Source organism: Cynara cardunculus (assembly GCF_001531365.2).
Source record: "Cynara cardunculus var. scolymus isolate 2C chromosome LG 15, CcrdV1, whole genome shotgun sequence".
Classification (NCBI taxonomy): domain Eukaryota; kingdom Viridiplantae; phylum Streptophyta; class Magnoliopsida; order Asterales; family Asteraceae; genus Cynara; species Cynara cardunculus.
The window spans coordinates 19,532,258-19,560,044 of NC_037542.1; the positions used below are offsets into that span (position 1 = coordinate 19,532,258).

General features: G+C 31.5%; 2 protein-coding genes across 2 annotated transcripts; one reads left to right on the plus strand and one right to left on the minus strand.

The window, feature by feature from the left end:
- Positions 1-9,431: 9,431 nt before the first annotated feature.
- On the minus strand, positions 9,432-10,505 carry LOC112528657. Its single transcript, XM_025139679.1, has one exon. The coding sequence runs from the start codon at positions 10,503-10,505 to the stop codon at positions 9,789-9,791; it is 717 nt and encodes a 238-aa protein (XP_024995447.1). The 3' UTR covers positions 9,432-9,788.
- Positions 10,506-22,259: 11,754 nt separating this feature from the next.
- On the plus strand, positions 22,260-24,156 carry LOC112527650. The gene is made up of 4 exons (XM_025138403.1): positions 22,260-22,434; positions 22,509-22,706; positions 23,160-23,375; positions 23,623-24,156. The coding sequence occupies exons 1-4, from the start codon at positions 22,432-22,434 to the stop codon at positions 23,857-23,859; spliced, it is 654 nt and encodes a 217-aa protein (XP_024994171.1). The 5' UTR covers positions 22,260-22,431; the 3' UTR covers positions 23,860-24,156.
- The last annotated feature ends 3,631 nt before the right edge of the window (positions 24,157-27,787 follow it).

The following is a 27,787-nucleotide window of genomic DNA, read 5'->3' on the forward strand; positions in this document are numbered from 1 at the left end:
CAATTTGTCCTTTTTTTAATTAACATATTATATTTTTTTTAATTTTTCTTTACTATCTTATTTATATTAATATATTATTTTATTCATATTGTAATTAACAAAATTTTCAAGATGCTCTTTTTATATATTTAAATGCTTATCATCTAATTTTAATCAAACTTGATTTGTTCATCAGATATATTATCAACTACCACCTAAGATAGCTTATCAGTTATCAGTTAGTTTATTAACTAATTTGTCAAATATAACCAAACACAAATTCTATGATTAGGTTTTAATAAAACCATCAATTATACGGTCGATGTTACAAACACTTCTTATTTTATTTTTTGATGTTAGGGTTTTAAGTATGTTTGTACAAATAAAATGATTATTTTCCTTAAAAAAAGGAAGAAAAAAAAAACTTCAACTATGATGATGAGATTGCACCATTGAGGAGATATTGTATAAATGGAAATCCAACACAACCCATTTAGATCCACCTTAATTGCTTTTTCTACTTTTTTATGTAAATATTTAAAAAACATTTCAGTTTGGTCCTTGTGATAGCATTATTATAAAAAAAAATGGTAATGAATAAATGGAGAGATTTGGTGAAATCTTGCTACAACATTAAAACCATATTTAATTGTGTAATAAGTTTTTTTATATCATGAATTCACTTATTTTTTCTATACAAATGCTATTCAATTTTAAGCTTTTAACTCAAGTTTTAATCAAATATCATCCATAACACAATCATCAATTTTTTTTTTTTTTTGAGGAAAGGTAAATAGCCAACTAGCTATACAAACATTAGAAATTTTGAAAATACCAGGAAATGTAAAATTATTATCATCGAACAGAGAATTAAATAAGTGAATGATGATTGATTGTTGGACGATAAGGCTATTTTGAAGTTGAATAAATTTAAGAAACACAATGTAACGCCCCCAGAACCCCGTAGCAATGATATTGTCCGCTTTGACTAACCTGCCCGCTATACCACAAAGCAGTAGTCGCACGGTTTTGTTTCTGGCAGCCGCACAACGCAAGCCCCAAAACCGGTCATGCTAGGATGAGGTATCCACACCCTTATAAGGAGTGCTTAGTTCTCCTCACCAACCGATGTGGGACGGGATGTTACACACAATCTGGTAGCCATTCAAAATAAGAGTCATCTCATCAATTTAATACTAGCCAAAATGTTCAAAATTCAATTTCTATTATATCTGATAGCATCTTTTCGGTTTCACAACCACATATTTGATGCTAAGGATATGAACCAATCATGACCTTTAATTTAACCAATCTACGGATTTAAACATCAATGACATTTTTGTAATAATAGCAAAATGTGTACTATGTCGTAATGAACAATAGTGAACAAGGTAAAATTAGCAAAATCATGAATTTTTATCATGCACCGATTTAAGTTCCTGCATGGGAATCTCTCCTTCATCGTTTTGAAACCGGAATCAATCACATTTTACTTTTTCACTTATAAAGAGTTTATTAGTTCTCTAATGAACATTTTTTATATGGTACATGACAAAAGTCGGTAGTTTTGAAAATGGTTCACGAATGAACCTTTGACCCGATTATTTGTGTATTAATGTTTTTGGTTCACGCATGGATATCATGTGAACTGGTTTCACTAATGAACATATCATTCAAAACACCATAAACGAATAAACCATCCGAATCAAATTGTTGAATTTGATTATCAATCATTCAAATTAATTTCACCATAATCATTGAGAATTTGGAAAAGGATAATATAATTATCATCCCTAAAAACAATTTTTTTTTTTGTAACATCTCATTTAATCCAATGAAGTAACTTACAAATGAAAATTACATATGTACCTTCAATCATTGACTTTAACATTTGAAATAACCATTACTAAAGAATGATTTGATTGGTCTACGAATTAGCAAAGTTGACACCATTGTTTTGGTTAAGAAAAGGTCCTTATAAATATATATATATATATATATAATGTATATATATATATATATAATGTATATATATGATAGCTGTCCATATCTTTAATAGATATTGTCTAGCATGCATGTAGATATGCGTTAGAAATTGTGAAATAGCTCCACTCACAAAGACTTGTATATCATTCTAAGACACGGTATTTGGGAATCAATGGGAGAGTGTGAAATGGCTTAAAGGAAATAGATTCTATTGTGGGATGATGATTTCACATTGTCAAATTAAACCTGAAAAGAATAAAAGACGTGCATGACCAACATATCAGATGTGTCTAAATCGGTGAAAACAATAAAAGAAGTAAGACGTAACGTAATCTCATCATACAATTTAACTACAAATTCTCACTTGTTGAGCGGAGACAAATACGATCTTAATGATCTGACAATATTGCCAAGCAAAATTAAAATCGTCTCTATTTGACTGACTCTTAATTTTATCTGATGATATAAACAAGATTTATATAACAAAATTAAGTTACGGTGAGAATGTAAGAACAAAACATTCATATAAATTCAACTATCTTTATTTACCTATTTTTATCATAATGACCGAGAGTTTAACAAACCTATGCAAATGAAAGTGATTAAATGTATGTAAAAGTTCGTAAAATAACATAAAAGTGAAGATGAAAGTAGTTGAAGGTACCGAAAGTTGTTAGAAAAAAATCAGATTAGAAAGAAAAAAGAAAGAGATTGTTTCATGTAGATTTGGTTAAGTGGCTTTTATCTTATCTCTTCACATAATTCCTAGTGGCTTATTGGCCATCTTTTTTTATATTTTCTTTTTTCTTTTAAACTAGTATAAATAAATAACCTTTTTTTCTTTCTAAATTGCCTCAAAATATAAAAATACATATCAAATGGGTATACACATGAAAAGTTAGGTTTTCTATCACTCCATTTTAGAAAAAAGTTAGATTTTTTGAGTTTTAAAAATTTAAAGTTGTGAAATATTAATAGTTTTAACCAATGTTTTAACTTGATTTGGTGATTATTGGTAAATTTGTTGCTTTGAGTTTACAACGTTATGACTGTGGTTTTATTCCGTTACAGTTTTCATCCCCAAACTTAATGGGGATTAAGTAACTCCTCATCTCCTCGCCATAGTTACCACTTACCATTGTTTCAGCTTCAAGATTCAACAATGATAACATTTTTATCACTTGGACAGTTGCCACCGCCACTCTATTCTTTTGTGATTACCAGCCACCTCGTCAAGGATTTACATCCAAGCAAATTTGTATTTTTATAACCTGTTTTTGTTAGGTTAGTTTAGAAATGTTATGATAATGATTTGCTTTTTTGGGGTTTTGGTTCTTGATGTTCTTAGTTTTTTCCCAAGAAGCCACACATTTAGAAAGCAAAATGACTTCTAACACCTATTTGTCATAACACCATCCACTACAACAGTCGTTCGTCAACTTTCGGAAGTTAAATGAGAAACCCAAGGCCAGGTTCGATACCCATCCTTAGATATGGCCAAATGGGCCTGACCCGGAGGTCCTTAACCGTTACATTTTTCTGGAATATTCACGGTCTGGCTTGGGATCAATCATGGGACTAGGACCGGTTATACATAGGCCTGATTTTAAAAAAAATAAGTTTTTTTATAAATTATATATATATATAAATCATGTTTTTCAAGATTTCTACAAGATAATCAAGTTTTTTTTTATGTTTTGAAAGTTCTTTTTGGCATTTTTCAAATTTTTGTAAATGTTTCAATACTAAATCTCGAAAATCGTAATTATAAAAACACTTATAACACTTTTGTGTAAAGAAGATTTAAAAAAATATTTTTAAAGTGTATTTGAATTACCTAATTAGAGATTTTAAAGTGTAATTCAATAAGATTTTGTCCAAGAAAAATACTACTTTCAAACACAATATTTTTACGTTCAAAATTAATTTTTGGAAGAAAAAAATGTGAGCGGTAAGGGTCCAGCCCGGATCAAATTGTAGGACCAGTTACAAAACACATAGTTTGGGTCATGGGTTTTGGTTGGGATCGATTTAGACCGGCCTAAGACCGATTCTTTACCATATCTACCATCCGAATCCAATTACTATGTTCAGATCCAGATTCATAACCCTTCCAGTCCAGTTACCAGGTCCAGGCCCAGATTAAATCCCGAGCCGAAATTAATAAGTCCAGGCCCAGTTTCATGAAGCCCAAGTCTGGTTGGTAAAGGCCCAGCTTCTACCTAGTTGTACTGAAACTGAAAAAGTGGGCTGGATAAGGAATTAATAGTGAAAAAGTAAACTGAAAGGACTAAATTTGATCATTGTTAAGACAACTAGAACAAAAGTCTTATACAATAAACTCTACAAGGAAACCAAAGTCTTAATAATATGCCACTGAAACTACAAGTCTTTGATCGTGTTTAAGATATCTAAAACAGTAGTAGTCTTATACAATAAATAAATAGGGCTAAGCCAACACCTACCTAGTTTATTAAAGGTTTTGTAACTGAACCTAAGCCAAATTCTTGTACAATAAGTCAATCTCAAGACACCACCCACTAATACTATGGCTTGAAAACAGAAAAAGTAATGAAATAAATGGGAAATGCCAAATGAAAACATCCCCTAAAAGACCAAGACCTAATATCACGATACTGTCAATCCATGTTCATCATAACTGATAAATTGAACATAAATAACATGAAATATGGCCAAGGAAGGTTTTACGAAGACCAAGGTTTTATATCGTGTGAGGTCAAGTCTCATATCTTCATAGCCACACTTTTTTTTCAAGGCATAACTTATTTGAGGAGAAATTTGTTCATATAATTAATAGGAAATATTGAAATTTTAAATTACGTAAAAGAAAAATCAAATAATGTGTTTTTGGGCCATGGCATGCTACCTCCTGAACATAGGGTAGTCTTGTGCTGCGGCACGCCACAACAGCTACTGCGGCGAGACTTTTATAACACTAGCCATTACCAAATATGATTTCAATAGTTAATGATAACTTCAATATTTAGCCATGAAGTAGTCGATGGAGATAAGATGAGAGAACATTTATGGTTAATTATGTATTCGTTTACAACTTACAAGCATCAAGGATGTCATCTTGCATCTCATCGATTATAATTTCAAGTAGATTCTATCGAGATCCATGATTAATTTAATATTTTTACGCTAATATTAAAAGACGACATGTATAAAAGCTTTTTGTAACCCTTCGTTTATGTTTCACCCCATTTCTCTCCATGCTCAAGTTTTTGAAAGGTTTTTTTGTCGAAAAGTTTCAATTTAGCAACTTTTTTGTTGATGTAACATTTGGTAAACGAGTTTGTACAGACTATTCTATTAAAGATGATTTTATGACTTGAAATTTGGAAAGAAAATAAAGCAATAAGATGGATTTTTATAAAATAAAGCTTCTCAACTTGTACAATTTATATTTGGTAACACCTTGTTACAGAAGATTTATGAGTGGAATAAATTGAAAACCATGATTTATTCCAAAATAGATTCATTTAGTAACATTTTTAAGTGGATGTTTGGTTGGTTTATTTATATGTATAAAGTTGTCTGTATGGATTAATCTGTTGTTCGTGAGACCTTCTTCATATAGTATTGACTTTTACCTGGTAAGGAGCCATTTACCCGAACACTTATCCGGTAAGCGTTTACTGGTAAAATTCAATAATATCACTTACTTATCGGGTAAGATTTTAGTTCACCATAATGGCATCGTATGCAACAATTTACCCTGTAAGCGTTAATCGTAATAAGAGTCATCGTCCACACTTACTGAATAAGATTTTTGCTCTTTGACTTCGTCTTAACATGTAAGATTATTGGTTTTTGTCATATTCATCTGGTTGGTAATGCAACTTGGTAAACATTTACCTTGATAAACGGTTTATAAGCGCTTAAGTAAACAACTACTAAGCATTTTGGTAAACAATCCAGATTCTTTGTAACTCGTTCATTTTGACAAATTTATTTATTTTATTTTTAACATAAAAAACAATGATGATTTTATAATGAAAAATAACCACAACAATTTAGATAATTATAAGAATATCGGTTGGAGGTTATAATAAAAAAGATTACAAAGTTAAAGGATGATTTAGTAAATAAAGAAAAAGTAGGGGTTAAAGGGACAATATCCGAAAGATTGTTTGACTATAGAAACATTCGATTGGACAAAATAAGAAGAGGACGCGTTCACGTGTGCGGTCGCTGGCATGGCCTCACGTGATGTCCCTGCACGGCGGCCGCTGCACATGTTATCCAGGGCCCCTTCATTTTTCTTTACAATTCCACTTGGTACTCGAGTAACCCAAATAATGAAATGTCACATCTAACCTCAAAAATAAATGCTATTAAAATATTTTTTTATATTTATATTTTAATTCGATTTCAAAATGATTGTTTATTTTTTAAAGTAATTATTCCTTCTTCCTATGTTTTATATTTACTGAGTATAATAATCGTGTATTCGTAAAACCGTGAGTCTTTTTTATTTTGAACAATTATTTTTTAGATGGATGAAGTATATATATATATATATATATAATTATAAAAATAATATAATTAATATATCATAAGATTACAAGTATATAACCAAAAAAAATTATCCTCGACTAAGATAAGGGGTTGTGAGGGTGAGATTGAGTTGGCAAGCAGTTGCCATCAACATCACTTTAAATATACTATTCTCGAACATGATTCTCATTCATATTTGTCGTTGAAAATGTTGGGCTTCAAGACATCTATATACTGCAAAAACGTTTTTTCGCCTACAACCTTGATAAACAAAATCAAGAGCCAAACACTAAAATTTATGTGAGAACTAAAAAAATAATAAACAATCGCCAAGGGTTATGCCTCTTGGACCCCGCTAGGGGCCCTACCCTTGGTATTCATAAGGGAGCATGACCCCCTTATCCCAAAGTTTATGGTGATCTAAGATGATAAAAACAACATTTGTAAGTGTGCACTCTGCATTAACTCACTTATGTTTATCTTATCGCCAGGTCGATCTCACATAAATCGTAATCACATTAAAATCAGCAACACCACTAATGATCGATGAACTTCATGTTGTAGTTAAATACACTAAACAATCTTGTGATGGAACTGAATGTAGTCAACTTGGTTGCAAGCTATTGGGGTGTTAGTAGTCCTTGAATCTAGATTCCAGAGTAGCAACCCATCCAAAATGAGCTTTGATTAAAAATTAATATAATCAGCATATCACAAAATTACAAGTATATAACCGATAAAAATTGCATCCTCGACTCGGATAATTGGTTGTGAGGGCGAGGTCGAGTTGGCAAGCAGTTGCCATCACCTTCGTTTTAGGTACCACTATTCTCGAACATAATTATCATTCACATTTGTGGTTGAAATTTTAGGCTTCAAAACATCTATGTACTCCAAAACCCTTTTCACCTACTCATAATCAAGAGCCAAACATTAATTTTTACAGGAAAACTAAGAAGAAAACAATCAAGCAACGTCGTGTTGTAGTTAGATAAACTAAACGATCATGTGATGGAATATTGACTGTCGTCGGTTTGATCGCAAGCTATTGGCTCGTCGTTGGTATGAATCAATTGAATAGTTAAAAGTTACGTGTTCATCTTCTGCTTTTACTAGTACACCCAAAAAGTCAAACAACAGTTGTCATATTGTTTTATTACTTTGTGTTATTTTGTAGGTACATTTTTTATTTTATTTTTTAATTAATTCATACATTTATAATATAGACAAACACTTTGAAGGATGTATTATTTGGCTCATGTTAATATTCTCATTATAAATATAACTTTAATTATTTTATTCAACTATTTTCGACACGTTTTTTTACAAATTAAAAGGTTTGACCACATACGACTTGTTTAATTCTTTTTTAATCATTTAAATATAGTTGTAACATCATTGGTTTAACAAAGCAACTGTGGTGAAACAATGTAAGCTATAACATCCCAAAAGAAAATATAATAATATCAGGAAATTGTAGGGGTTAAAATGTAGTTTTTGAAAGTTAAGGGGGCTGAATAACATAATTAGCAGGTGAAGAGGGAGAATATGTTGACCACATGGACACCATATGAGACAGGGTTTTAACGAGTTGAATTTCATTTTTTTTTTCATCTTTGTCCCCATCATAATGTATCTACACGTTTATTCAGTGTATCTTTTACTTGTGGTGTTTTTTTTTATTAACGGTTTCTCTTTTTATTATTTTATTCTGTTAAATACGGGTTGTTATATATAAAAGGTAATGTATTAGACTAATCTTTGAGAATTTCATGTAATTGTGATTGATTTTTTATCCTAATTAAGAATTTACGTGTGCCAAATGTAAGGCAAGCTTAGTGAATTGCATCTACCATCATCATATTTACGATAATACGAATATGTCAAAATCAGAGCTTGATATTCAATAAAAATAGACATTCTTGTATCAAAACATAGCTAATTATCTTGTCTACTAGATTTAGCAAAAAAAAAAAAAAAAACCCAAACAACCAATTTGTCCTGGAAACTGATGATAAACATGAGTTGAATCCCATGTCGGAATCGTGTTTGGTTGTGGATTTGAAGCAACCCACAGACATGGGATGGAAGGAGTTGGCTCGAACGCAAGTGGCTGCCTTGGGAGCCGCGTAGGAAACGCTTAAAGGAAATGCAAACTTAGGAGCCTTTTAGGAAACGCTTACAGGGTAAATATTTACCCACAAAAGTCATAACCCTCATTTACTTTAGCGGGTAACAGTTTTGGTCATTTTCAACTATCAAAATGAATTGTTGGTAAATGTCTATCATCCGTAAAGTGATTGTCGAGTAAGAATCATCATCCTTATTTATCATTCTATTAATAATATTAGAATGAGATATGAGAGGTTTTGTTTATTAAGAAACAAAAAGTTTAATAGTATCCTAAGAATGCATTGTGAGGTTAAAAAGGCTCATGAGACATGACAAGAATGGCTTATAGATCTTTCACCTAATTTGATTTTGTGATATATATTTTCTTAAAAATTGTCGGTATGTTTTTGACAACATTGTATATGTTTAATGGCTTGTTCAAGTTATTCTAATAGCAGTTTTGTTTGCATTGCACATGCATGGTAATTTAATATGATCTTAAAGGCAGTTTAATGGACAATAATGATTGTAAAAGAACTTATTTTGCAATTAGAAGAAGGTAATAAAATTAGGTTTGAAAGAAGATGGAAAGAGTGGAGGAGTAATTGAATATGGTGGGTGGGGATCACAAGTCAAATGAAGCAGGAGTTGGTTGTAGCCACCTCTCCATGACTTCTCTGAATCATTCTCTGTGTCTCTCTTATCAGATTCTAAACATTCATATAAATAATTAAAAAAATATAAAATCAGATCATGTATTAAAAATATAAATATAAAGTGCATTTAGCTTACCCAGATCGTAATCATGTTAATGGCAGAAGAAGGATGTTACGTGCAAAAACTTTTCCTCGATCAATAACCTATTATTCCAAAGTGTGCAAAGATTCCATCCGTGAAAACATACAACTAGCATAAGTAACAACCACGTTACACAGAGTACCTTTTCGCTGCCCTTTCCAATTTATTTATTCCTAAGCAATCAAACCCAAAGTTAACATTATTGCATTCCCATCAAATTAATTCTTTAAAAATCTAAAAACATATACAATCCTAGATTTCCCCCCTGTTTCATGTGAAGAAAATTGCCAACTGTTCATTTCCTCACTCATGTTATTTTCCATATACCCCAATAAATGCTAAAATAAGCGTGGAATTTAAGTAATTGCCTTGTGCTTTGCAGCGGATTGTCAGCCTCTATGCATCGGCGACCGTTCGTGTAATTGTACTTTAGACGTTTTTGATTGCCGGAAAGCCTTCATTGGACTAGGAAAATACCATCCCCGACGCTTCGCGGCGACCGAACTGAAGCTTTCACCGGCTCCAACAGCTACTGATCTGGATCTCATCATCCTTGAATAATCATCGGTTGCGGCAGAAATATCGCTTTTATTTGAATCCTCCTCCAGTCCATCACCGTGTACATCGCATTTTTTGGTTTTACTCACCCTGAACACCGACCAGAAATTGATTTTGCTCCGGCTTACCCGTGGCAGAGGCTTCTTGTCTTCCTTGACGAACTGTCGATCACGGTCTGCGCCGGCGTACTTCGATCTCGATCGGAGAAACGGAATCGCCAGAGATCTCGACTTCCGGAACGCAGGCTCGCTTTCAATGAGATTCGACACGCGGCCTACTTCCCCTGCGGCGGCAGACGACAAGAAACCGTCGCGGAGGCTACCGCCTCGTGAAAACTGGAAGCGCGAAAACGAAGAGGAAGACGAGGAAGAAGACGATGTGGAATCGATTGGAGCTGGACAACAGGCGCATGGACGGGTATTGGCACATTCGGGGCAAAGTGTAACGAGGCGTTCACGGAGGCATGTGGGGCAGATACCGGTCCTCCGCCGCTTCGACGGATGATTTGGACATTTCCACACTTCCTCTTCATCCAAGTAAAACGCCATGATCGTGTTATTCAGAAATCACTGTGTGTGATTCTGTTGAATCTGTTTGTAACTGATTTTGGTTGTTTCTCTCTCTAGGAATTAGTCCATTTGGTACTCGATAGGGGTGCTTAAAAAGGAAGAGGGAAGGGATTAACCATGGTTAGGTTCAACAAACCATAGTTAAAAACGTGTATGGGTCATTGGGTCTCAAAATTTTACACACTGGTCGGTGGCCCAAGTTAGAGGCTTTAGATTTGACTTTTGAGTGAGTGGCAAAAATGACCCTTGCATTTTCAGACTTTCAGTTTTTGTTGCCTGAAACTTAATTCTTCCTCAGTTTTGCATCTTTAGATGAAATTTTGTTTCATTTTAATCCCTCGAGCACCCAATTAAATTTCCATTTCAGGTGGATAGTGTCATAACATAAAAAACTCTTAACCTTTTAGAAAGTTAGACTCTACAAATTAACCGGATACTGCTGGACTAACGACCATTTAATTTATAAGCTAAACGCATGTTAGATTTTGATATATAGTTTAATAGGGGGTTATTCGATGGATAACTTAGTAAGTTATGATAATTCTGAGATACAATATCAACCATAAATCAAATGATAAATTAGGAAAACTAACAATTTTGATAATCTTGACTTAAGATATTAATTAAAGGGTATTTTAAGTATTTTGAACATCTTCTCTCTCATCTCTCTGATGAACCTTATTCCGACATAAAATACACGATGTAAGACCTAAAAACCATTGTCGCTGTTGAAACAATATATATATATATATATATATAAATGATCCTCAATATGATACCAAAATACATACAATACGCATACTGTGATACTTATTGTATACACATGGATACCCACTGTGATACACATTATTTACAATGTGTTCACAACACCAACGTTGTAACGACTCATTGTAATACATATTGTATACACGTTGATTTTGGTAATGCAAAATGGGAATATGGAGAGAGAGTTGTTAAATAATTTAATTAAATACAAAATGAAAATATCAAGTTATTAATTGCCTTTTTACTTTGTTTTAAAAAATGACATTAATTATATTAAATGATTGGCTCATATTGAATCTCATAGTTATTATAAATTATTAAATTCTAATTTGATTAAGCCCTTAGTTAAATTTATTTTTGTTTTTTAAAGCAAATTTAAAATATAAAAAAGTAGAACAATAGAAATTGAGATCAGTAATCTATGTTTAAATTTCATCATCAATTAACTAACAATAGTGCTTTAAAAATGTACTGATATAATAATCAAGGGTACAAAACACGCATGCCCAGGGATGAAAAGTGAAGTTGAAGAATCATTGGAGGATCATTTTGTAATTCACTTGTTTTTTAGGGGTCAAATATGGAGTTAACGTAAAATGGTGTTAAGGAGGGTTTGGAAGTTTAGGAAGCATAAAGTATAAGGGAATGGACGAATGGTGGGGCTTCAGACGCAAAGGATTCCGATTATTGTAATCATGATTAATTAATTATGGCTTAACATAATTAATATTGAATTTTTAAAGAATATGTACAAAAAAATGTAATATTTTATAAAAAAAATCAAGTCCGATATTTTATGGAACTTTTCAGAAAACCTTAAGAATCAATCATTTTCTTATAGAATCGTTTTGTTGCTGTTTCGTACGTTTTGTTCTCATTTTATAGCATAAATGCATCGTTTTTGTATCCGGTTCTAGCTTTTTTTTTTATGCCTAACTACTTTGTTGCGGGTATATTCATGTTTTTACGAGTATTTTCAGTGTGCAGGTATGTGGGGACTCGAGAAAGAGAACAAGAAAGTGCAAGCGGTGTAGAAAGAGAAAAAGATAAATGAGTTGGAAGCTACTCGCATACTGAAATTAAATTTTTTTTACTTTATCGATGAGCATAGACGAACGATGTGAAAATGACATCAAGAAAGGGTGAGTGACGATGAACTTATGGAGATAAGAGATACAAGAGAATATAAGAGGATGATAAAATCAACTTCAAAGTAAATGATTTGTATTAAGCAATTAAACCATGCTCCTAAAATACGGTATGCATTATTGTTTTCATATACCATGTTTATAGTGAGGAAATGTGTGAGATCGAGATGCATAGAACATGGTGTCTGAATGCTTTCCATAATTAGAAAAATAGATGCGAGTTTTCATCAACTATAAATGAAAGGAAAGATACAAGTCAAGATATAAAGTTATGAATCATATTTGCATATTTTACGTTTCAAAATATAGTTGTGTCATTATTCGATCAATATGCATAAAACTGAAAACGAAATACAAGGTATATGTTTTTATCAACGAGCATGCCAAGTTGACCTATTCATCGTATTTAGAGATCGCAATCCTAACTAACAGATTAGGTGTTCGCTAAATCGTCCATATTTTATCACCAAACCCAATAATTAATAGAGATCGTCAATCGGAACTATCTTAAAGTAACTAAAGTTATCATTTGCCAACTCTTCAAATTAACCGTAATTGTTAACCCTAAATGTCGAATCAAATTTGTTATTTTAAAATTACATTGTCTTAATAAATTATCTTTATATTTTATTTTAATTACACATTTCCCGACCAATCAAACCCAACCCAATTCAAAGTCTCCTGATACTTAATTGAGTTGTAAGATTTTCAAACTGTAGGTATGGGTTGAAATCTGGTTACGCTCATTTGAACCCAACCCAATTCGATGAAACCGATATCATTCTTTTCCTTGGATTTAGTATTATTGTTAGGTCTCTTATTAATATGTGCATTAGACCGTTAAACCATCACCCTCTTCATATACATATGCTTTAAATCGCTTATCGGTCTCTATATAATAATAAATAAGTTTAAATTAAAATTTGTACCAAATCAAACCAAACCAAAATTCACATCTCTGAATTTAGTCAATTTACCATAGCATTTATGTGAAAAATTTAAGTGAGATGTGAACAAATAAATTCAGAGAATCCAGTCCCTTAAATTCTGTCAAAGCTACCCTCAACTCAACAGCCAAAAAATACCTTTTACCTTCAATAAAACTTTATTTTTTATATATATTATCTAAAATAAAGAAAATATATATTTTATAGGTTTATTTTATATAACAGATTTTATAACAATGTGTTATTCAATCCAGAAAGAAAATGAAAAAAAAATTGTATTCTCAAATGGAATGAAAAGAAAGGAAAAAAAATAATTTTTAATACTCTTGAATAAGAGAGAAGTGAAATGAAATACTTCATTTATCTGAATAAAAGGCTTAGTGATTCTATAACCATCAATGATTGGTGAACCGGCAGATCCTAATGGCTACGTGCTCACATGGTTGACGATGTCCTACTTAAATATCTTGGTCTTATTTATCTCTTTGATTAGGATGATACTCCATAAAAAAAAATTATTTCGATGGTTCCAAAGAAGATCATTCAAATTAACTATTAGATATCAACTAATTAATAATAAGCTTTTTATTCATTAAAAAATGAATGTAGAATGTGTTAGAAAAAATGGTCGTCCACTCGATGCTATCAACAACTAAAACAAAGCACTTAAATATATGAAAGTGAAACCAAGTTTTATGGTCAAACTTTGAAGCAGGTTGCTTTGAAAAGTGGCATTTAATGGTGCCCCATTCTTGTCGTGGTCTTCACAACATTTGCATCATATCCTGTTTTTCTTTTAATTCTGTGAATCTCGTATGTTATTTATTTTTTCAGATCTCAATTTAGTTTGTAATCGATCTTTACACATAATTTCATTTTTATTCGTTAAAACCAATCTTTATGCATATACGTAAGTCTTCTGCGTAATGATTAGCAACAAAATGAAATAAGGTATGAAAATGACTAAAAAGTGAAACATCTTAAAAAGATTGGCTATTTCCCTAAACATCTTTGGTAGATACTATAGGCATGGCAAGTGGGGTTCTAATCCCTGGCCCTGGCCCCGGTTTCCATGAACGGCCCCTGCCCCGGTCCCCAACCCAACGGGTACGGGGATTAACATCTCGTCTCTGATTTATTTTCTGGTCAAATCCCGGTCAAACTCCGATCCTCGTCCCTGGTTAAGACTTAATTTTAGAAAACTATATATATATATATATATATATATATATATATAAATTATATTAATAAAATTATATACCTAGTACGGGACGGGTCAGTGGATATGCTACCTGGCCCCAGCCCCAACTCTGGTTTGAGTCTATCGGGTATCCCCAAGACCTGTTTCAGCGGGGAATCCCTGTCCTCGTTCGGGTCGGGTGAGTCAGGTTCCCCATGACTTGTTTCAACGACTTTTCTCCGTGGCCTGATGGCGCGGCCATAGGGTCATCAGCACACTTTTTTCACCGTTAATGTAAAATCACATGTGATTTTGTACATGATATAACCATTTTTTCTATTATCTTAAATAGTTAGCATTCTCGTATGATCTATACATTCTTATGTGAATGAATGAAACAAACAAATGCAAGATTATCAATCAAAATTACAGGAATTTTTTTTTATCTGGAGACTTGAAAATGTCAAATTGAAAACTAGTAGTTGTCATTAAATGATAGCCATGAAATAATGATCCAAATCCATGATCAAAGTGGTTTTGGAGCATGAAGTTTTGTGGTAGGGTATGAATGCAACCAAATTTCAAAATTCATCCCCTTGCGTTGTATCTTACTTTACGAAACATTGACATTTATTTTCTTGAATATGACATACACCACGTAAATTCTTTTCACAACCATTGAACTGGTCTAACATCTTATAATAAATGCTTTCAAGTTTGTACAAAAACGCATTAATACTTATTAATCAATTTGGTTAATTTTAATTTGAGATTTAAGTATTTATAAATCAATTATTATAATTCGATATTCTTTTAAAAAATAAGACTCGCTTGAAATTGATGAGAACTGGGGTTTTAATCGAAATTGAATAAAAAATTTAAAATATTTTTTGTTTCTTTTAATTATTAAAAAAACAATGTCAATTTTTCCATATCTTTTAAACCAATAATTTTGAACACTTTATCTAAAAGGAATTGGAGTTTTCATAAAAGTAAAAAAGAGCTTTTTGAATAAGTCAAAGTAGGAATTGTCCATATGACTTAAAAGAAACTCTAGTTTTCATTATTTGGTTATCAAAATTAGTTCGAATATTATATAGTTTTTATTTCGTTACAATTTTCCTAATTGACGTTAAAAGCCCTCAAGACCATTTTTTTAGTACCCGTAACGGGCTTAACAGATTTTTTTTTTACAAATTTCGGTTATTTTTTTACTTTTTACACCATATTTTCGCTTTCGAATTGGTCGTAACTTGAGAATCATCTATATTTTGCATACTTAATTAAATAAAAATAATAGAAATGCAAAACAAACATCAAGATACAAATAACGGAATGGGCCTACATTTGGGCCACATATGTGGATTTGGTGATGGATTTCAAAACGTTCAGTTTGGACTTTGAAGGATGGCCCAAATGGGTTAATCCTAAATGTTCCTGATTTCATGAAAAATAATTACCCAATCAAATGCTAATGTCAATACTCAATAAACTAAAATACAGTAAAAATTAACGAAGTTTGTTTTAACTCGTATTTAGGGTAATAATAATTTTCTCTCTCAATTATTGTAATAAATGATTAATTCTTTCATTTTCATACCCATTTTAACCGGTAACTAGTAAATCTTGTAACTATTGATGATATAAATGGTAAGATTGTAAAATAATTTGGGAAGCAAGTGTTCATGTATCACATGTCTTGGGTACAAATCATTGAGGTATTATCAAGTATCAACTGTCTAAGGATTGAAAATTTTAAAGTGAATATGTAATATGTAAAATATTGATCCTATAATTTAATGGGAAAAAACAGTATCAGTTACTTTGATCTCTTATACACCTTCATAGAAGGAAAAGAATAACAAGTTGTGGCTAATACACCCCCGGGATTCCTTAATCAGTAAGACGTATTCAACAACTAAAAAATATTCTTCAATGAACATTTGTAGAAAATATATGAAGATAAGGTGAGGATTAAGATTAGAATTAAAATGATGAGAGGAACACACATATAAACGGGAGGTTCAAGGGAAAATATTCATTGAAGAACATACACACACATATAGAGAGAGGGGTTAGGGAGAAAACCTTAAAAAAATGAAAAATTGATCAACACACTGGTAATATTTATCTGGACGGTATACACATGTGCATACAAGTAATTGAAGTTGTTTTTGGTTTTATGCACGTGTGCATGTTGTGCACATATGCATACCGGCCAAATGAACGGTTACTAAGGTGTTCCTCGATTTTTCATTTTTTTATGGTTTCCCCTAAATCTGACCCTGACCCTTTATGTGTGTGTGTGTGTGTGCGTTTTTTTCTAGCTTATTTGGATTAGGAAAAACTAAAGTTATAGTTTATCCAAAACATAATAACAAGAAAATTTGTCAAAATCGATCAAAAAATCATACCACAGTAAGCAATGCAACTTTATTATCGTGGAAGCAATCCAGATACCCATGCGACTTTCCAGCAACAATAAGATGATTAGAGGTTATAAACCAAGGAAGATTTCATCACTATTTTATGTGGGAAAAAGAATATGCCTTAACGTTTATATATATAACTCAAAACATTTGTAAAATTTCACTATCTTTTCTACGTGAAACAGTATCTCACTATAAAGACTATATATACAATAATTTATTCTACTCTTGGTTGTGTTACTTAGCTTAATGTTTAAATTGGACCGAGGGCTCCGTAACCATAATTCATGTGTCTGTTTTGTTTATCAAGTAATGAATTAAACTATGATTGCTTTGTTTTTACCAATTCTAAATTAGAGATGTAAATAAAGCAAACCGGACAAAATGGTTTTAAGTTTTGAGTTTTGAGTTGTAAAGGTTTAGCCATCCATCGGGTTGGTTTAAATTTTGACGAGCACGAGCCTAAAGCTAAATACGAGCAGTCAACTCGTTTACTATTACAACACTTATATATATATATATATATATATATATATATATATATATATATACATCAATGGTAGATATTGTTTAGGTAAGCACATAACTTCAAAAAACTAACACGTGCACATATAATTTAAAAAAACAAATATAAGATTATTATTATCGTCAACATTTATTTAAATACAGATCCAAAGCAATATTAACAAAGGTACGAAGTTTTAAAATTTTAATTTGATACTATTCAAATCTCAAGTATGATGTTATAAGGTGGGACAAGAAGTTTTTATTTTGTCATACTATATCCTATCTCGTGTACCAAACACATCATATATTTAGGTTTTAGTACTTTTCAAGTTTTCAATTCACATTAGTTTATATAAATGTTAAATTAAAAAAATTGAATAGTGCATTATAATTTGTGTTGTACTGTCAGGTGGCGTTTGGTTCGCAGAGTGTTTTTGGATGGAATAAAATCTGTCAAAAAAATTGATTTTGAAGGAATTGGAATGAAATGCTGTCAAGTTTGACCACATGTTTGGTTCACAAACATTGGAATGAAATCTGTCTGTTTTGGTTCAAATAATGTAATTTTGAAATTGAAATGAAATATTAGTAAAGGACCAATATGTCATTTTTTGAAAATTTCAATTTTTTTTAAACTAGTAATACTTTAATAAAATAATTATTTAATATGTAAAACGATATAAAATACAAAACTCAAATATAACCCTAAGTGAAACGACGTTACTAAATCAAAAGTGGTCGGTTGTGGTTCAGATCGATGGTGGTCCACGGTAGTTCAGATAGGTGGTGGTCCGCAATGGTTCAGACGGGGGTGGTCGGCAGTTGTTCAGATCAATGGTGGTCTACACTAGTTCAGATGGAGGTGGTCAACAGTGGTTCAGATCGGTGGTTGTTCAAATCATTGGTGGTCGCTACTGTCCGGCGGTGATTCAGATCGGTGGTAGTCGCTGGTGGTCGACAGTGGTTCAGATCGGTGATGGTCCGTAGTGGTTCAAATGGCGGTGGTCGGCGGTGGTTCAGATGGAGGTAGTCAACGGTGGTTAAGAGGGATAGTGGTTCAAATCGGGGGTTGTTCAAATCGTTGGTGGTCGGCGGTGTGCGACGGTGATTCAGATCGGCGATTGGTCGGAAGTGGTTCAGATTAGCGGTGGTTTAGATCAGGGTGGTTTAGATCGGGGATGGTTCAGATCAGCGTGGGTTCAGATCGGTGGTTGTTTAGATCGGTGATGCTCGGTGGTGATTCATATCGGTAGTAGTTGGCGGTGGTTCAGGTCGGTGGTGATCCGTGGTGGTTTAGATGGCAATGATCGGCGGTGACTCAGATCGACGGTGAACCAAATCGATGGTGGTTCAGATCGACGGTGCCCGACGGTAGTAGTCGGTGGAGATGGTTGGCAGTGGTTCATATGACAACGGCCGGCTGTGGTTCAGATGACGATAGTCGATAGCGGTTCAGATGGCGATGGTTGGTTGTGGTTCAGATGGCGGTGGTCGGCGGTGATTCAGATCAACGTGGTCGAAGGTGTTCGACAATGGTCATATTCGGTTTTATGAGATTAGGGGATATTGGGCTAAAGACATATTTGGTATTATGAAAATAGATAATCACTTTCGTGAAGAAAAAAAAATGAACCAAACGAGGAAATGTAATTTGGTCAATGGAATTCAATATTCAATTCCATCATATTTCTTCAAAATTTGCGAACCAAACGCTCCCTTAGCTTCTAAAAGATTCATGTCTCCCTTTCAGCGTTACACTGTGTCATAATTAAACATCCAGAGTCGATTTTTACTTTTATGAGTAAAAGACCATATCCCATGATTATTATATAACATACAAATTAATTTGACATTCGAATTGAATTAGACCTAAATAACCATCTTGTCAAAAATTTAAAATACGAAAATATATTTTCAGTAAATTTTGTAATCTTCTCGTGCTACATTTTTAAAGCAAAAATTACTTATAAACATTAAAATTGACAAGAATCATTGTCATCATGAATGTGGATCGTTAAAAATGTATTATTTTGTTCACAATACTACAGAACATTGATTTCGCTTGTCATTGACTTCATTTAAATTATTGTGATTTTATTACGTTAATATTATTATTTAAAAATCATATATAATTAATGCTATATATAATATTTGAAGTCGATATATAGTTTCATCCATATTTTTTATGGCATTTAAATTCGTGGTTGAACTTGCATCTTAAACACCACTTTTTAGTTTATTTCTTCAGCATGCTGTGTTACTAACCATTTATTATGTATGATTCGTCAAATATCATCAAATTAAATGTCTGATGGTATGTGTTTTCATACATAAATTAAATTTTTTATTAATGCTATTCCAAAAGAAAGATACAACGATGAAGGAATTGGTAGTCACTTTTCGATATGGATTTCGTCTTTTCACCGTTTTAATCGTCGATATTTCTCAATTCTGTTTTTTAAATTTCTGAAATAACATTTTTAATTTTCGACAACTCTATTCTAATATAGCTTTTTTCAAAACAGGGTTCTTTAAGTTAACATGGGACAAGGGGTCCTCAAATTCCGGTGGCTTCTAATCAGCCATTAAAATAACTTTAAGAGGATAACTACAACTATGTCGTACATATACCTCCAAACATATTAAAATCATCGGTCCATTTTAAATTATAATATTTATCTTAGATTAATAATATATGTCAACAATGATAAAGTATAGGTATGACATGGACTTAAAAACTAAAAACTACCAATCCATTTAATGATTCCTACAAATTAAATCAAAAATATTTTCTTTTCTTAGCTCATGTTTACATACGATATATGCATACATACTGTAACAATTCGTCCCACATGAATAAAATGTAAAAATTATTAGCTCCTTATAAGTCTCAAGTAATAGATTACCAATAACTTTCACGATGAAATCAGATTTTGAAAGGTAATATATGTGGAATTGACGGAGTGTTTCCAAAATCATTGGATGGAAATATGAGAGTGAATATTTGATGTATGAATTTCCAAGTAAAGTGAAGGTTTCTTGGTCCCAATTAATTCATATTTTCAGCAGCATCTCTCCCATCCCAAGACAAATAAAAAGGTTTGATGTTCAATCTAATCACTTTTTCCCAATTACCAATTGGTTGACCAAACTTAGAAGGTGGAATTTTCTATGTGCCAAAAGGGTATAAAGGTAAATTTACCCCATGAAAAAGGAAACATTAGTTATTGCAATGAATACTTAACATGAAATGTTGCCACTAATGTTTGGACCAAAACATTTAGATGCCCCTAACTTTTTTTTTTTTTTTAACATAAGGTCTAGAAGACCTTGAATTTGGGGATGTTTCCACAAATAAAGTCTCTTACCTAAGCTACTCCATAATTTAGGGAACCTTTCAATAAAATATATATTTAAAAAAAATATCTTTTTAATCTTTAATTATAAACGTAACGTATAGTCAAACACGTCAAATTAAAACGACCCATTTATTATTGATGAAATTCACAGCTAAAAACCTTTAATTTCATACTATCGATGTCAACTGTAACGTCACAATTTCAAGAAATAATATTACAATTTCGGTAGCATGTTAAAATGAAAATTATATGATATACAAATGATGTATTTTTCTTATATATACAAGAATATAATAATATACATGAGCAATATCAAAATCAAATGTGATCAATAATTTATCCTTATAGAAAGTAACTTTAACGTCAAAGTTTTTTTTTTTAATTAAAAAAGATAAATATACATAAATGTTGTTTTTATATGAGACAAATAAAACATAATTACTGCATAAACAAACAAAAACACTACACACATATCAAGACTTGTGCTAAATATGTCTAGTAAAATACCTTCAAGCATTTTGAATTTTATTTTAAAGTAAATTATTTTTTAAAAAAATTAATATTTTAATAAATAATAATGAATTAAATTTAAAAAAAACATAATTTTAAACTTTTTTTTTTTTGATAAAACAAAAGTGGCAAAAGCCACCTCAGACTTTGTCATTAACAACTAATTCTATGAATGATCCAACTCATCATACCACATTTTTATGAATAAAAACCAAAACACATACCTCAATTTCAAATAAAATAATAAAAGCTTTTTATTTATTTATTTTCAATATCCATAACTAACTTATATTCTGTGTTCTTAGTTATAACCATTTTAGTATTATATTTTTCATATACCTCCAATTAAATATTTATATAAATGGTGTTTTTATATGTATTTTTATACATGTTAGAATCAAATCAATTTATGCATTAAGAATGTAAAATGTAAATATTGAAAGTATATAAAGAAATTTAAAATGTATTAAAATTATAAAATATTTAAATAATATAATTAATGATGAAATCTTTAGAGAAAATTAAATGTAATTTATTTTAAAAGAAATTATTTTTAATTTTTTATTTTAAAAAAAAAGGATAAAAATCTGTTAGAAATATTCTGATACTAACATGTATAGAAAGAAAATTAATAGACAAATAGTGGTGAAATTTGAAAAGAAGTTTCTTTGGGGGTGGAATATGCAATTTAAGAAAAAGAAGAAAAAAAGAAAGAAGGTTCGGTTACTTGCACCCATGGTTCACTTAGGTTCAGGTTGGGGTTCGGGTTCGGAGTTAGGTTCGTAAGTTGTCCATTTACATTGATTGTGTGAGCGGATAAGAACGACCCACCCCACCCACCCCCACACCAATTTCTTCTACAAGTACCCTCTCATTTCTTCGCCGCCTCCACTTCCAAATAACCCCCGTTTTTCTTCTCCCCCCACTCTGCATTTTCACGGTCAACAATCCGGCCACCACCTCCGCCGTTGCTGCTCTGCTCTCTTAAGTTGTCAAACTGGCGATCGATAATCAAGAAACCACCATCGTCCGAGAAATCAAACCGAAGAACCGTCGGATTATGGTAAGGACATCGGGATTTTCTGTTTTTGTTGGTTGCTTTTCACGGGTTTAATTGATGGGTTGATGGGAATGTAGGGTGCTGGTGGACCTGATGAAGAAGAACAAAAGTGGCCTCCATGGTTGAAGCCGATGCTTCGAGAAAGCTTCTTTGTTCAATGTAAACTGCACGCGGATTCGCACAAGTCTGAATGCAATATGTACTGCTTGGATTGCATGAATGGCGCTCTATGTTCTCTCTGTCTTAATCACCATAAGGATCATCGCGCCATTCAGGTATATATTCTCCTTTCCCCATTGATTCCTCCTTTTTTTTTTTTTTACTTTTTCATTTTTATCCTCGATTCTGACTTGAATCATCTGGGCTTAAAGGACCTTTTGTATTTAACAGATCAGCTTTTATCAACCGATTTGAATTTGAATATCTGTGTTTTCATCGGATTTCAATTACTTAACTCTACCGATTCATCTATTTTTCAATGTGTTCTCATATACATCATCTAAACAGCTTTTTGTTAGCTGATTTCGACCATTTGGTATCTGGGTGTTGGCCATTTTTGAATTTAGCTATCTGGATCGATGAATGTAAAACCATTCCAAAAGTTACCCATCTGGGTTCTCACCAAATTTGACTTTCAGCATCATTGTTTTAACCATTTCAAGAAACTTTGAAATTACCCCTGTATCTAGCACAGAGATTTCTATCGATATCTAACAATCAATTTGCAGATAAGGAGGTCATCATATCATGATGTGATCAGAGTATCCGAGATTCAAAAATACTTGGACATCAGTTCAGTCCAGACTTACATTATCAACAGCGCAAAAGTGGTCTTCTTGAACGAACGGCCACAGCCGAGGCCTGGCAAAGGTGTTACCAATACCTGCGAAGTTTGTGAGCGAAGCCTTCTTGATTCATTCCGATTCTGCTCGCTTGGTTGCAAGGTAAATTTCATCGATTTATGACTTGCTTTAATTATTGGAAAATGCTCACTACCCCTCTGATTCCGGAGTTGACTTCGAGTTTGATCAATGGTGGTCATTTGCCATATTTTTCGGCTTTTTTTTTCAATTACTTGGTTTATTTTTATTTCTTTTGATCGTCGATGATGGTTTTTGATCGGATTTCTTTTGATTATTGAAGTAAATTAAAAAAAAACAATGATTGAATCTGTGATTATGATGGTCGCAGATTGTTGGAACGTCGAAGAATTTCGAGAGAAAGAGGAAGATTAAGCCGGAGAAGAAGCATTTAGTGTCAGATTCAGAGGATTCTTACAGCAGCAGCAGCAGCAGTCATGGACGTGAGAGGAGTAACCGATTCAGTCCGTCAACTCCACCGCCGACGGCGGCGAGCTTCAGGACGACGAAGAGGAGAAAGGGCATACCTCATAGAGCCCCAATGGGTGGAATTGTGATAGAATACTAAAAGAGCCCCTACACTTTAAGTTAATTACCCAAAAGGTCCCCCTGATACCTAGTGCTTTGAGAAAGGCCTGTGTGAGCGAGGGAATTTACCATTACATCCTGTGCCTGTACAAAGAAGCAGCATATAGGTTAATAGAGTAATAGAAGGGCAAAAATGGAAACAAAATAAGAAATAAGAAAATGTGTAAAAGATGAAACTTGATATAGTAGTTTTGCATCTAGTGTAGGAAAAATAAATGTCAAATATTTGTCCAGAATGGGTTATGTTTGTTTTTGTCTCATAAAAAATCTTGTGTACGATATTTTGTTACATGTTTTTTTTTTCCTTAACTATGATTGTTTTTGATATAATGTGCATTCTGATTAATTCTAGTTTTTTAGGGGTTTTGAATAACAGTCAGACCAAGTGATCTTGCAAGGCCTATATTGATGATTTCAAAAAAGGATTTTCGAAAATTAAGTTTTATTATCGTTTGGATAATTGGTCACATTTTATTTATGAAATGTATTGGAATGGTATTAGTAGACATTGGAAAGAAAGACGTTATGAAGCTTCGCTGGGATTAGCTTTAGACCTTTTTCTGTACAGCTTAGGTGGAAGGCGAAGAAGGCCTCCTTCCGAGAAGTGCTCTCCTATTCCGATTTCCTCACAGCCTCCGGTGGCTAAGTTACCAATTTCGTATTTCTAATGATAGATTGGTAAAGGTACAAGGATGGATGCAAGAGGTACCAATTTCGTATTTCTAATGATAGATTGGTAAAGGTACAAGGATGGATGCAAGAGGTACAAGTGTTGTTACATGACTTAGAGAGATTAGCTAAAAGTAGAAAGTTGTACGTATGTGGGACCAAGTGATGGGAATGGTGGGAAGAAAGGGGCTAAGAGTGGTGGAGGTGTAGTGGGAGTTTTTGATTGGTTGAAAGAAAGTGATGTTTGATGGAATGATCCTCCGCCCTCGATTTCATCAATATGCTTTCCTCTTTCAATCCATTGGTCATTATCATTTTATTAAAATCAGATCAAATCATGTATTAAAACTTAAAATAAATCTTGATATTGATGTGTGCAAAAGCAAAATAATAAGTAAGGATGCATTTAACACATCCTATATGCCATATATTGATGATTGGTGTTGTATGTATATCTATTTATAAACGAAAGATCGTGAGAGAGTATGAGTTAAAATGACAAATGTAAGAAATGATTTGAATCATTGATCACTTTTAGTTAGTGTTAATCTTATGGTTTCGATTAAGTCTCAAAATAACCCATGAATTAGCTTAGATAGGTATTTTCAGTTGATCTTCTATTAAGATTGATCCAATGTTGAGATTCATTCTTATCATTCTCACGATAACTACTATTTTTACTGGAAAACAACTATCTATTTATAAATAAAGAATACGTCACATTATAGATCAAAAATATAAGGTGTCTTGATATTGTCGTGTGTGAGCATAATATTAATATATAGATGTGTATTTATTCAATCTTATATTTATATATCAAGTTGTACTTTTTTATAAAATATATATTCTAAATTATTATGGATTAAAGTGTTTTGTATGTTAATCGTTGTGGTTAAATATGTGAACTAATCAAATAATTACTGTATCATGATATGTTTCATGTGTATCAAAATTAGTTAAGTTTTTTTTTTTTTGTTGATATAAAAAATAAATGCATCTTTATTGGTATATTATATATTTTTTAAATATGATAACTTGTTTATACTGTAAAACAATTGTTCCGCAACCTTTGCATTCTAGGGCCCTCTTATTGATCTCTACCTGCCTAAGTTTCTTAGCCATGAAAACCGCTTCTTTTGTCTTTTCCTTTCGTACGATCATCTATCTATCACCATCCATATAAATAGAGTTTTCTTATATTCAATCACAAATTTCAGACGTTGTTAATGTCGTCTTATTCTGACTTTTTGCAGTCAACAAATACCAAATAAATTTGATATTTAAACATAGAGAAAAGTGTATTTAATGTAAAGTGTAGTATTTGTATGATTCAAAGTATACCAACCTCATTATGTTTGTTGTTGAAAATATTTTTTTAAGATAAAAGGAAAAAAACATGAAAAAGTTGCATGTAATTTTGTAGAACATGTGGTATCAAGGGTCTGTTTCAGAGTTTTTTTTTTTTTTTTTGTATTTTTTAAATATTTAACTAATATTAAAATATTTTGATTTAAATTACATATCTTGATTCACTTAAATAGCAATGATACTTAAATTTATCACAAAGATTATATTAAATGTTAATATATTTTTGAGAATAAAATATTAATATATAATATATTATTTAAAACAAGAAATCCGTATGCTTAATTTTTTCCCAAATATATAATCTATTGCAAAGCATTTAAGACAAAATCTTAATAATCATTTTCTATGTATAAAATATTGTTTATTGATATATATTACTTTAAGTTTAAAATTACAAATAAATGATCTATGAGTACAATTTTTAAAACTACATGTTTGAATTCATATGACTCTTACTGATAAATATAATCAAATATATGATAAATATCTCATTTTAAAAAATATCTAAAATATAATTAGTATAATTAGTATAATTATCGAGTTCTATTATTATTCTTACAAAAAACATTACATTATTAAACTTAAATTAAATTATAATAAAAAATGAATTAAACAAGTTATATAAAAAAAAAAAAAAAGGAGAACGTTTAAATTGCTAATTTCATAATGATATCAATATACTTTTTTAAAATTTTGATGGGATCTTCAAGTTTACATTTTATTCAAATATAAAAACATTATTGTTGTCTTAAAACCATACAAATCGTATTATATAATTAACAAAGACAAAGAAGAAAACAAAACATTAAAATCGAGATGTACCGCATTGCATTGTGTGAATACATTTATAGTTTTTATAGAAAACAGAACTCAAGGGTCGTTTACCAATCTGGGTAAGCGCGTAATTAAGTCACGTTACATTACGAAATGAATATTGCAAGAAACCAAGAATCTTACCCGGAAGACAAGGACGGGGAGTTTTACCCGATATGTGATAGCGACGACTATTACCATGGTTGGTGCTTATTGGATGAATTATTATATACGGTGTCGTTTCAATGGACTAAAATCTTACCAGATAAATAAATGATAGTGTTAAATTTTACCAATAAATACTAACGAGATAAATATTTGAATAAACATCCCTTATTTCATATCGATCATCTTTAGTAAGCGTGGAACCCTTAATTTTGATGAGAACCAATCATATCGTTTCATTTTAATCTTTTTTAAAAAGCATATAATAATTAGCTAATAATTGAAAAATCTTTGTTAAATCAACTGTCACACCCTAACACGATAATGTATTAATAAATTAATGCATACAAAATAAATAAGAACCAACATTTAAAAAAAATTCTCTATACTAATTTATTTTTTAAAATAAAATAAAATAAAATAAAGAAGAAAAATGAGAAAACTCAAAGTTTGAAAGAACAGAGAAAGAATATAATATACATATACCACAGACGTTCTATAGTTACTGTTAAGCTTGTGAATGGATGTTATGGTTCTATTATGTCTTCTAATATGAATTTATAACATTATATTTTATACCAATCTGATGTTACTATAAGAATATACTTTTTACAGATTAAAAATCAATAATATATGTATTATTTTAAATATTTAATACTGATAGGACATTTCACCAAAATGATGTGAAAATAGGATAAATGAATAGGTTCTTTAAAGAATTAGACGAAACGCACGACACATTACACAAAACAACAAAAACTCAACGTCATTCAAACTCTGAGTACTTTTTTCGTCTTCCATTCTAGTGGATCAAGTATATGTATTACATTGGAGCAAAATATGTTTTCAATCAAGATCACGATCGACATCATTTTTATAAAAATTGATAACGT